This window comes from Pseudopodoces humilis, chromosome 6 (genome assembly GCF_049639895.1).
Source record: "Pseudopodoces humilis isolate 2021_Gansu_Grassland_sample_001 chromosome 6, ASM4963989v1, whole genome shotgun sequence".
NCBI lineage: Eukaryota > Metazoa > Chordata > Aves > Passeriformes > Paridae > Pseudopodoces > Pseudopodoces humilis.
In genome coordinates, this window is record NC_142205.1 from 29,118,243 (window position 1) to 29,131,077 (window position 12,835).

Sequence of the window (12,835 nt, forward strand, 5' to 3'; positions counted from 1 at the left end):
TTTCTGACTTCAGCAAACTAGAAAACATAAATCCAGAATCAGCAGAACATTGATGACTTGTAGCTAATATTACTTAATGTTTTTTATCCAGAAGCTTCAGCACAATAAATGTCAACTGCTAAAAACTCTTTGGTGTAAGCATAGTTGCCTAGCACCACCTTCTGATGTCTCAGCCACTCACAGATGAAATCACCCTAAGGCAAACCTTGTCTTGAAACTAATTTGAAAAGCATAGTTCATGAATACATGCTAGAGTAGATAGATATAGATAGATATAGATATAGATATAGATATAGATATAGATATTGATATAGATAGATAGATAGATAGATAGATAGATAGATAGATAGATGATATTGATCTAGATATAGATATAAATACATGTATAGATTGAGAGATATTGATATTGGTATCGGTATTTAAAAGTTTACATTTGGGAGTCAAATGTGACTTAACTAATATGATTTAAATGGGATCTATTTGTAAATCAGGTACCACTCCTGAACTGAAGATAGCCATGAAAGTAATCTATGGTTTGTGATATTTTAAGTGAAATAAAACATGATTCAATTTTTCTGTAATTAGACAAAATATATAAACCAGGACCTTACCACAGGAAGAGCTGTACTAAGCTCACTGTCAAAAGACTGCCTAACACTTTTACTCCTTTCCCCATAAACTGCCTTTACGAGAGACCTGCTATAATAAGAGAACAACATTTCTTGATAAGAGCAGCAGCATTTCTGGATATGTTGAAAATACAGAGAGCTACTGTCACCACTGTTTTAATTCAGTATTTTTTCTTTTTCCTGCACTTCCAGAATGATTCTAGTGACTGATCATGTTGCAGATTAAACAGCTATTTTGGCAAGCTGCCAACCAATTTCTGTTTGAAACTTAATCTCTCTCCAACTGGCAATAGAAGTAACTGTTTGACCTCTTCCCTGTTTGGATATTTTTTTCTTCCTGTTTGTGCACAACTTATTGATAAAGATGTCATGGTTAAGTATGCCCCACCTGAGCAGCTTTTACAAGTTTCTGGTTTTCTGCCCACAAATCTCTGAATGTTAAGAAATCATAAAGGATTGTCAAAACTTATGCAAAGCTTTGTAATCAAAAACTGAGTTAAAACTAATGGCATAAACAAAACTTCCCAAAATACCGTTTAATGGCATATAACAACTTCAGAATGTTCTCTTTGCCTCTCTAGCAATATATTATTGCCATGTACTAAGACAAGGACTGACACTAGGTACAGTAACAGCAACAATTCCACCACAGCTGCTGAACAGTACTGCAAAGGAAATTGTTTTAAGAGAAATGTCTGAAAAAGTGTACGTTTATGCAGATGTCCAGGAAGTGAAGAATTCCACCATGATATTTTTCAACATTGTGAAATGTTTATTTCTCTTTTCTTCCTCAAAAAAAGGAAATAGTCCAGAGGAGAATTGGTAAGGAGAATCCCTAGAATGTACATCTGTCTTACTCTCCTTCCAGTGAAGTACTCTCTCCCAAGGTGATAGTGTCTTATGTCATGCAGCTGCTTTTAGGTTCTTTTAGCATTTGAGTCCTCAAATAGATCTGCTATTAAAAAATTACCAAGTAATTGCAGAGATTGGAACAGTGGTGAAGTCAATAGTTTTTTCTCACATTAAAAGTGAAAGGAGCAAATGCAGTAAAGATCTCCAAAAGGTCTCTTTACCAATAGCATCTCATTGCAGTATGGAGAAATAAGAGCGAAACTTAAACATCCTATCATGTTCTCAGTATCTGACACAGGCTTGGTCCAGTACATTAATATTATATTGCAATAGTAAAGATGCTTTTATGGTGTGTAAAGTTGCCTTACCTCTCTTTAGTTCCTTGCTGTATAGAAAATGTAGTATGGTAAACCTCATTTGCAATGGTATAACTAGAGCCACAGCACAGTGGTACTATTAAGATTACATAAGCAGCAGAAAATAACTACAATAAACCCACTGCTCTTATAGCTGCTGGTAAAGGCCTATGTTCAGGTAAACTTCACAAGGTTCCTGAAGCTAGATTAGATGCCTATGAAAAAAAGAGTAAAACAAAGCACATCAAGAAATGAAGGTAGCTGGAAATGAATGGCTATGATGGAAGTGTACTTGTTAAATGACTCCTGCATGTCAGAAAGTAAATTCTGCGCAACCCTGAAGTGCTGCCACAGTGCTACATGCACTGAAGTGCACGGCCATACCAGGGATTTCAGTTTTCAGATAGAAGCAGTGAAGCTGGCTGTCACACCTGAGTATGAAAGATAACATCAATAAGCTTATGACAGAAAACTTGAAGATGTGGACAGGATCAAACTGCTCCGTGTAAATGCAAATGGCTCAGACCAATGAAAGGTCTGTGTACCTTATAGACTAGTTGTCCACTTTTTCTGGTTATATCAGCTTGTCTGTTTAAAAAATACCCATTTCCAGGGGAATCTGAGTCCTCTAACTATCACAGATGTAAAATTTCAATAGAAGACTGTTAAGAATTCTACTATCTGCATTCTGGTCAAGTGCACAAAAATTAATAGGAGTAACAACTTCATTTCAAATATGAAAGTCAGGTTGGTTCCTCCTGGCTTTCAGAAAATCTTTTGTATGGCCAATATGTTACTTCTGACACAAAAACAAAAACAAACAAACAAAAAAAAACAGAAAAAAAAAGAAAGAAAAACAGAGCAGCAAAAATCAAAATATATGAAGAAATACAGAACTGGCATGGAGCACTCCATTTCAAGCCAACTCTGAGATCAAAGGGTCAAATTTTTACAGCTTGTAGGAGAATCTATGGGAAGCAGAAAGTGGAGCTGCAACTACTGCACAAACTGAATTAACTATCTTGAATGGTTCTTCTTCTCTGGGAAAAAAAATGAATGAGTAAGGGGCAGTCAATCATACAGGAATTTATTTCAATATGTAGTATTTTCTCTGCCTTCAGAGATTTCCTCTGAATCTTGAAAATTGTCACATCCTTCAGATTACTCCCTTCATAGTATTAGAGCAGCCCACATCTTTCAGATTTATACAATTAGAATATAATGAGAGTTAAACTAGATCATTTATTCTACTTGTTAAACAGAACAAACCCCTCCCTCTATGCTGTTGAGCTTTTTGAAGTGGGAGTGAAAATCACACAAAAAAAAACCCCAACCTCTGACAATTAAAGCTATTAGTTTAATAACATAAAAATTGCCCTTTTGAGGTGTTACTTTTGTATCTACCATTGTCAAACTAGAAAAACATTAACTGTATCTGAAGATCATGATGAACAGGATGTAACAGAGAGCAAATAAATGCTTCGAGCATAATGAAATAAGGAACCTCAATGTATTTCTTCCATGGCAATACACCAGAAGTAAAAAGGAGGCTATGACAGCTTTTCAGTGCTCTGGGGGTTTTGGACAGTCATTCATCACCACTATAACATCTCCATTATATTTTGTATATATTTGCATATATCTAAAATAGAAATGGGGAAAGCACATATCACTCTTCTGCGTTTAGATGTTGGGCATGTGTTTGGATCCAGAAGTTCCAGATTATTATTTACCATTTAGGAGTATCCTCGTATATACAAGTTATACTTGTATAACTGTATATATGATAGTTGTATCATATCTGTGAAAAAAAGATGCACAACGATAATAACAAGGCTAATTACAGGCCTTGACATCTTCAATGTACTTTTGAAGATGAACAGTAAACTGGTAACCCAAAGAGAGAGAATTCTTCCTGCTATGGTTTAAACACTGTGTTTGCCAGAAATGCATGGGAATCATACCCCAATCAGCAGCTATTCTTTTGTACCTAATTTATATGGAATAAACTACTTTTTAAGACGCAGAGGAAGAATTTTTCTATATAAAGCATATACCCTTTTCTTCAGCTATTGATCTAGTACTAATGGGACTCAATGTTGCCCACAAAACCATTATTTTATGATAAACTGGAGTGCATTACAATGTTATTTTACTAAGATGTCTTCAGTGCACTGTAGATCTTCCACTTCTCATCTTTCAGAAAATTTAAATGAAACCTTTTATCTAGTAAGTTATATATTGCTAGCCACAAAGTGCTGAAACATGCTTTTGTGTATCTGCATTTCATTTTGGCAGAAAGTAAAATATTTTTGTCAACAATCCATCAGTAACCTATGCTCAACCACTTCTCACTGTCTGTACTGGAAGAAGGTCTGGCAGAGCGAAGGTTCTAGCAAGTGTGCTATATACTGGAAAATGTTTTTCCTTGAGACCTTGATTTTATATAAATTATGCATGTGCAGTACTTGAACCATATACAATTGCATAAAACAGAATGCAAATGAGTTATCTTGAGCAGGAGCCCACTGGGAGCACTGGCATCTGAAACATGAGACCACCTCTGGTGCCCTCTCCTGAACTGCCTTCCCTGCAGTTTTCCTGGGCCAGCCTTGTCCATGCAGGTGGCAATCATGTGACAGCAAGCTGCAGCAGGTTTAGGTCTAAATCATAACTCTGTCATTAACCCTTTGTATCCTTGCAGAGCAGACTTCACCAACAGTTAATGTTCAGTTTGTGCTTCATAACTGACAGGTCTGAATTAAAGTAGTATGATCTGCCTGTTTTATAGTTGTAACTGGCTCAGAGACACAGCTCATCTTTGCTCTAACAGCTTTCACAGAACATCTTACGCTGAAAATATTGCCTAGATGAGGAATTAAGATAAGAAAGTTGTCTTCTTAAGCTTCTCTGTACTCTGTGGTGAAACAACCCTCAGAAGTTTTTCATACAGCAATATATGAAACTTTGCACTCTGAACTTGTTTCCTCTTAACCATATTGATAGGGAATATAATTAAAACATGAGAATACTATATGAAAATTTTACAGAGACTAGCTATTTTTCTGTTAGTAAAGATAGTAGGAATCCTTTGATCATGCTGTGATTTGAATCAAGATTTCAAGAGTTAATATTAGTTTTTCTTTCAAGGTAACTGCAATACACTCATCACAATAGTTGCAGGTTTGAAATGTTGCACATAGTATGCTAAGAGACTCTCAGTTTAAAAATAACAGTAAACCAAAGAAAGTGAAGTAACTTTTAATTCTCTTTTCAAATGTGCATTTGAATTTAATACAATCTGTAAGGCACTCTCATAAGTAAAAAAAAAAAAAAAATTAAACATTCTTTTCCAAATAAGGACAGTTACAAGCCAATGGTATGCACATAAAATATAAACTTATCTGTAGCTGATAAACAGTGAAACACAAATGTTCAGGTTTTGGATGCATTGCAAGGTAATGTCATTTCTGTATTATGATATGACCCAGAGTAAATATTGGCACTGTAAATGATTTCTCATTGGGGTTAGAAACTTGTATTCTCTTCATATCCCAGTAAAAAATAAACTCTTTAATAAATAAATATATAAAATAAATATATGCTATCTGGAGATGTATAAATAGGTCCATCCTGAAGAAAATTTCCAGTTTTGACTACTATGCATTGACATCTAACATCCATCACTAGCGTGGAGCGTGTAAAACTTCACACACAGTTCTCAGATTTGTCACTATCACACAGTCCATTTCTTTCTGTTTTTTTCCAGCCATTGTCTCATCCATGTGATGTAGATGGTTCCTTGCTAACCTACAGGTCACAGGTAATCCGGGCAGAATTGCTGAGAGTTCGTTACGTTTTAAGAAGTCACACTTCCCCCTGGTGACTGGCTCCCATTCAGCAAGTCTTGAGGAGGCTGGTCCATCCATGCTCAGCTTCAAGGCTTTGTCTCCTAAATCCAGTGGTTAGAAAACAGAGGCCTGCCTTTCACCAAGTAGGTTCTTCACGTCCAGCATCCCAGACCTCGGCAGGTTCCTCCTGCTGGCATTGCCATGAAAGCACGGGCAACAGCTCCAGTTTGCTTTTTTGCCAAAGCTACCTCTTTCCTCAGCTGTATCCTAACACATCTTTGTACAGTTCTGGAACTCTTTCAGGATCCACAGGCCGGGGTAAGAAATGCGTGAATTTCTGGTGTCTTTTGGACCTTGCCCCATCTCTGGGAGTACCATCTTTATTAAGTGCTACAAAGTACCTCCGCCCTGAATCCCCATGTTTGTACACATTGGATGAGTAGGTGTTGTACCAGTTTTCCTCAAATTGCTCCCTGAAGATGCACTCAGAAGTTAGTTTCTCCTACAGAAAGAGAGGGAAAAGAAAAATAAGTTAAACTGTCACTAGATATTTGAAGACATGAAAAATAATATGATAAAAATAAACAAAATGCTTTATGATTTGTGTAGCCTTACTGTTCATTTAAATGTCAACAAACCAAACCCAAGGAAAGTATGCAGACTCAACAATGAGTTTGGAAACTTGGACCTGTACACCTACAATTTTGTATTTAGTTAACATTTTTAATTAGTTAACATTTACTGTAAGAAATCTTTGCTTATTTATGACTTATTTAAAATTCATCTGATTTACAGGAATTATATTATGTAGAGTACTGTCCTAGAAATGAGATTTGATAGAGGGACTCAGATGCAACGTAACAGAGCAGGAAGGTATTTACATATTTCTTTGTGGTGTGCATCACTTCTCACATTTTCAACTGGAATGACCACAACCGAAGGAAGTGGAGAAACAGAGTATTTTATCTGAAGATGTTTTAAAACTTGAAAGAAGAGTAGGACTGGCATTACCCTTATAGCTTTGTAAAAATCGATTCTATTTTGTTGAAGTATCCAAGGCTACACCGTGTACTTCAAAAACATATTACACATTCCAACAGGAAAAGATGTTAGTATTTTGAAAGCTGAGATGAAATTCTTGAGGAAGAAGAAGTAAGCAAACCAAAACCTAAAGATGTATGAGCTGATATGAAAGTGGTACTTACAGAGCCATAGAGTTCTCCCTTTTCATTCATTCCAAGGTAAAGGCCACTGTCCACGCCTCTAATACTGACCAGTCCCACTGCCACACTGATGAATTCAAGGATACCTGGGGGAAAAAAATTGCTTTAATTAATTTTGTAACCATAAAATACATAGCATGCAAAAACTCAGTTGAAAACAAGTAGAAAATGCACATATTATAGTAAATGTGGCCTAGTTTCTCTGAAATTTCAAAAACTATGGGAAAAGGTACAAAGCGTTCACAGGAAAGCAGTCCAAGAAGCCTCAACTAGGAATATGTATCCTACACCACTTAAGAAACTTTTTTAAAATGTTGAATATGAAAGGATTTTATTCAGCACTGTGACTAAAGCCATTACTACCATGCTGTTGGAGTCTTTAATGATTGTACACTATTTGCTAAACTGCCTACTCAAATATTGAAAGATCAGTTTGAATTACCTGAAAATATACTACTTATACAGAGTTATCTAAAAAAAATAAAATCCATTATTAGGTCATTTGAATGGAAATCAAAGCAGAGATGGGAATTTTATATAACAGAATCTACCCACAGAAAAAGAAAAGTATTTGCCAGACATCTTATCTAGCATATGGGCCCACACCTCTTGACACAACTTGCTGTCTTTAGTGCAGGCTTTTAAAGTACATAAAATATGCTGCTTTTCTTGCTACCGTTTGAATTATAACATTATTTATATTACATTTGCCCAAAAATGTAATATATATTAATAAAGTATTTTGAGACATGAGGTACTATTTGAAGCCTGAATTTGGCAAAGGTAAGCCAACATACTTAAACAATTGATATGCACAGATTACAGCACATCCAAAACATGAAAGAAAAGGAATGTGTGAACTAGCTTTTTGGAAGTTGTTAACAATGTAAACAAAGCCTCAAAAAGAAGTGCCAGAATCATATCTAAGATATTACTGTTCAGCAGCAAAACCACAAAACATTAAAAAAAAAATCCTGAATCTAAAGTATATAGTTTCAAATAGTGCAGCTGATTATGATTCTTTGTTTACTATTTATGATTTCAGGACAATTTTCACTCCCAGACAAATGGACTATGTGGACTATACAGAAAATAATATAAAATATTTTCAATTTTAATTGAGCTTTGGCAGGTTTCTTAGTTGTCTTAAGAAGCAGCAAAGAAAATAAACCCTTTACAAAGAGTAAGCGTTAAAAACTGTATCACACATAAATCATCCTAGTTTTCCAGTTCATAAAGCACAGAGTCCCATAAAAGATTTGGAGTCATTTTGTCTTTCTGATATCATTTTCAAAGCCACCCTTTTCCGAAAGCATAATAAGCAGGTGATACAACCCACAAAGAAACCACATCAGACAAACCTGCCAAGAGTAGTGGTAGAATAAAGGTAGTACAATTCTAAAAAAACTTAGTAAATGTTAGATCTATGGCTAACTTAATTTTCCTTTTAAAGCAAAGATTTATTTCATGTTTACACGCTGTAGGAAATATTCCTTCTGAAAAGATCTGGTTAACTACTGCTCCTCTACTTCTTAAAACATCCATGTGTTATAAAAGCAATTAAGAGCCATTCCAGCAGATTGTTTTGACTATAGGGAGGGTGATAGAAAGCTCTTTAATCACCTTTTTATGACTGCTAAATCAATACACGCCAAAACTCACATGTAGTTGACAACAGCATATTTGTTCGCATGTCCAGCTTCTACAATTACTATTTAGGATTTACTGTCATATCACAGGAAATGTTTATGTTTTGGGGCTGTCTTCACCTCCTTTGGGTTTATAGACAGAGAAAGCTGATTGGGAAGCATTTTAGGCACTTGATCAAAGAGGCATTTTAGGCTCCTCTGCTTCAGCTTTATGTCCCATGAAGCAAAGCAGTCTAATGCAGTCTAAGGATCAGCATGCCCAAGTCTGTGACCTATACTGTTTTAGAGAGACCCAAGAAGCTCCAATACCAATAGTGAATACAAAAAGGGTCAGTCTGACTCTTGACCATTCCCACTAAACCTACCGGTGTATGCTTGTGCTTATAGACCCCAGCACAGATTGAGCAACGCCTGTCTCCGGACTCACCTGGGATGCACAGCCCTCCCTCACTACCCTGCCATGGTGCAGACCCCACGGTCAAATGCCGGAGGGTGAAGCCTTTCTGCTCTGAGGACTCATCCACCTGCCTCAGCATCACCAGCATCTCATCTCCCTCCCAAGAACACGACCACTCCCGCCCAGGTACACACAGATGCGTTTACACACACACACACACACACGCACACACACAGACGCACACACACACACACAGGCGGGGCCGTGCCGCAGCCGCATACCGAAGAGGCTGTGGTCCTGGCGGGTGCCGCGCACGCTGCCGTCGGGCAGGATCTGCAGGTGGAAGCCGGTGCGGCAGTACAGCTGCCGCCGCCGCAGGATGCCCTGCAAGTGCGCCAGGTCCGCCGCCGCCGCCGCCGCCGCCGCAGCCGGGGCGCGCCGATCTCCCCGCTCCGCCGGGGCGCGGCGGTCTCCGAGCAGCGCCGGGCGCTCCCCGGCGGGCGGCAGCAAGAAGTGGGCACCCACCGGCTGCCCCAGGCCGTCCAGGCCGCCCAGGAAGCCGCCCACCTCGGCCAGCGGAGCCATGCGGGCGCGGGGCGTGCGGGCTAGGGCGCGGCGGCGGCGGAGAGCGGCTGCCGGCCTCTCCCGGTGGGCATGTAGGGGTGCGCGGCGGAGCCCCAAGCATGGGGAGCCGGCAGGGCCGAGCCGAGCGGAGCCGCTGCGAGCCGAGCCGTGCTGATGCGAGCCGGTGCGAGCCAGGCGGCGGGGTGCTGTTCATCAGCCTCGCGCGTGTGTATATATATACGGCGGTCCCCTGACATATGCTAATGAAGCCGCTGCGGGGAGGCCGCGTTTGAAATTGTAAACCGGCTCCCCCTCTGCTCGCACCTTCCTCTGATCTGCCGTGACGGCGGGGAGGGGGCTCCGGGCGCGCCCCCCGCGCGCAGCCGGGCGCGCACACGCGCGGCGGGGGCGGGGGCGCGGGCGCGGCCCCTGCGCCGAGCGGAGCGGAGCGGAGCGGGCAGCGGGGGACGGGCGGGAGCTGCCGGAGCATTACGTGGACAGGTGCAAGGAGAGGCAGGAGGGAAGAAGGAGAAAGGGCGTTACCTGAGGGTTAGACCTGCCCAGACACAGATGAAAGAAAAAACCCGAAGATCTGACAGTTTTACTCCCTGTTTCTGAAACGCTAATAAAATGAACATGCATTACGCTTCCCTTTTATCGCTTCAACTACAAGGAGGGGAATTTCTAAAGAAATTGGCATAGTCAGGGAGGTGCTTTCCCCTCTGCAAATTCTCCCTCACATTTAATTTATCATTGACGTGATAGTATTTGGGTATTGACAGGAGATCTTAAAAACATAAATGGGCAGCCCCATCATTTGGGATAAATATTTTCAAAACTTGCAGAGAAGAAGAAAGAAAGATTGAGAGGTGGCGCTCATCTAATCCATCTTCTTTGGGGTTTTTCATTGGGCCCGTAGCCAAGGTCTGTGAACATCATAAATTAGCAGTATCATCTACTGAAAGATCCCCGTTGTAGTTCTATAATGTTTTGAATCAGTTTGGGACTTTGTTGTTCTGTTCCAGATGAGCATATGCACTTTTTTTCATCCCCAGAGTAGAATGTTTCACACAGGAAAATATATTTTGGTGGAAAACATGTTCACCTGGTAATGGTAAAACAATGGTAAAACTACATTAAATCCAAGAGCTTGACTTTTGCCATCTTTCCTGCTTTTTCTGTAAAGTCTAATGAATTTTAGGGCTTAAATGACATGACCTATCTTAGCATCTAAGATATGCTGTTCCTTGCCAGTGTTAAAACATGGTATTGGAGTATAAAATGTAAAGATCTTTCACAGTTAATTCTTTCAAAAGTTCAAGAGAATCACTCGGTGGTTTAAGGTTTCATTTAAACAAAAAAGTTGCAGAGAATCATGAGAGATTAGTTCTCCCGTCTTACTTCATGGTCTTTTCAGTCACAGTCTAAATCTGAGAGATCAAATGGATTTGACTGCTTACCTTTGCTATGGAGAGTATAGGGCTAATTAATTGGCAGGTGCTTTAAAGCAGGTAATGTGACACCTTTTCATCATTGCAGTCCTAAGTACTGCCCCTGTGTGCACCTGAATTATAAAAAGGCTGCTTTAAAGCAAGTGATTTACTGTGGAGGGATTTAAAACTGAAAAAATTAATGCTAAATACAATGATCAGATAAATCACCTCAGAGGAGAGCACTGGCAGACCTGTTCTGAAGGCAGTTACAGATAGATGTTATATTATTTTACCTTTCAGATAACAGGAGCCTGTCATGTGGTCAGACCCAAAAATCCACCATAATCGAGATTTCAAAGCACATCTGTGTAAACATTATCACATCAGTGTAAAACATCAACCAATGAGCTTTCTCTTTGAAGCAAATCTACTTAATTGTAGTGCTAAATCAAAGAAATAGATCAAAGTTGAATAATCTATATGGCACCTATTTCTCAAATAGCCTGTTCACTGATTACTCAAATACACCAAAAACGTTTGAAATAAACATCAAGTATTTTTATTGACATGACTGGCAGGTCAAGATCAAACTGTTCATCACAGCTGTTAAGTTGCAGGACATGCACCAGGATGGTACAATTAAATGGAGGAGGTATATTGTTCTAGGGCTAAAGATGCTCCCTGTATATACAGATACTGTTCCTGGGTCCAAGCAGTACCCTCAAGTCCTACAAACATTAGAGGGATCTAGATAACATCACTGTCTCCAGTAGAGAAGGGTTGGGGCTATTTTGAAGAAAAAAAAACCTTCAGCCATCACACACTGAAAGACCCTTATGGCTAAATCTTTCCTGTTATATAATGGAAACATTTAAAGTAGAGCGGAATACATAACACCGATCTTTTCTGAGTGGAGTCTTTAATGTCTGGGAACTAAACCGGTTATGCTGTTTTATAAAGTACCAGAAAAGAAACAAAAAGATAAGATTTTTGTGTGTGTGTGTTTGCACTAGTCATGTGACAGGAAAAGATAACGCTAAAGATTTTTTTTTTTTGCACCTTCTGAAACTATACCATGGGAAGTTAAATAATTTTGAAGAGTTATTTTACAAGAGTACATAATTCAACTTAAAGTATACAGTACAATCTAATCGACTCTACATATACTTCCTCAAGACGGCACTTTCAGTGTCATTGAACAAATATATATGTGGTCAAGTCTTTATTTCCATAGCAAGTTGTTGGACTTCTATAGACAATAAAATTACTGTATATTTCCTAAGAATAGCATGTTGTCATAAGCAAAACCTAGTGGCTACCAAGGGAAGAGAGAATGTAATGGACTGAAGTCTTTCATAGATAGTCTGTATAAATATGGAGAGACAGCTCAATCTGCATATCAATAAAACTCCTGTTACCTATAAAACTTTAGGTCCTGCAATTTATTGCACCTTGGTTAATTTTAGAACTCCCTCACAACAGTTCAGTGCCAGCCATAAATTTTTAATTATATAATAATATATTGGAAAGGGAGGGTTCATGAAGACATGAGAAAGCAAACATTTGGTGGAATAAAAACCATGGTGCAGCACACATGTTATGTCCAGCTGGAGATACCTATGTGTCATGGCCAGTTTCAGATTCTTCCTAGATTTGGACACAAAAATCTGGTTTTCTGCTTTCAGGAAGGTGATCAGAACATGCACAAATTACAATAAGTGCCTTTCTAAGCACTGCAAATCTGAATGAAAAAGGTGTATCCTTGTGTAGAATTCATTAGGAAGAACAAGGTTCCATGTACAAATTAGGCCACAATCTGATGATGTAAAGCCTTTAAAATGCAGTACATGCAGATTTTAAAAACATTGAAAGCTTTCTCTT

At 38.9% G+C, this 12,835-nt stretch overlaps 1 protein-coding gene across 1 annotated transcript; it reads right to left on the reverse strand.

The window, feature by feature from the left end:
• Positions 1-5,156: 5,156 nt before the first annotated feature.
• Positions 5,157-9,557, reverse strand: FGF20 (fibroblast growth factor 20). Its single transcript, XM_005517696.2, has 3 exons — positions 9,239-9,557; positions 6,894-6,997; positions 5,157-6,190 (listed from the first exon to the last, which is right to left on the reverse strand). Exons 1-3 carry the CDS (start codon positions 9,540-9,542, stop codon positions 5,945-5,947), a joined length of 654 nt encoding a protein of 217 aa, XP_005517753.2. The 5' UTR covers positions 9,543-9,557; the 3' UTR covers positions 5,157-5,944.
• Positions 9,558-12,835: the final 3,278 nt, after the last annotated feature.

What these genes read in the sequence shown, in the direction of transcription:
- FGF20 (XM_005517696.2), bottom strand. Translation starts at nt 9,542, where the DNA reads ATGGCTCCGCTGGCCGAGGTGGGCGGCTTCCTGGGCGGCCTGGACGGC. An exon ending in CCAGGACCACAGCCTCTTCG is followed by an intron (nt 6,998 to 9,238) that starts GTATGCGGCTGC and finishes TTTTTCCCCCAG; the next exon opens with GTATCCTTGAATTCATCAGT. An exon ending in AGGGAGAACTCTATGGCTCT is followed by an intron (nt 6,191 to 6,893) that starts GTAAGTACCACT and finishes CTCTTTCTGTAG; the next exon opens with GAGAAACTAACTTCTGAGTG.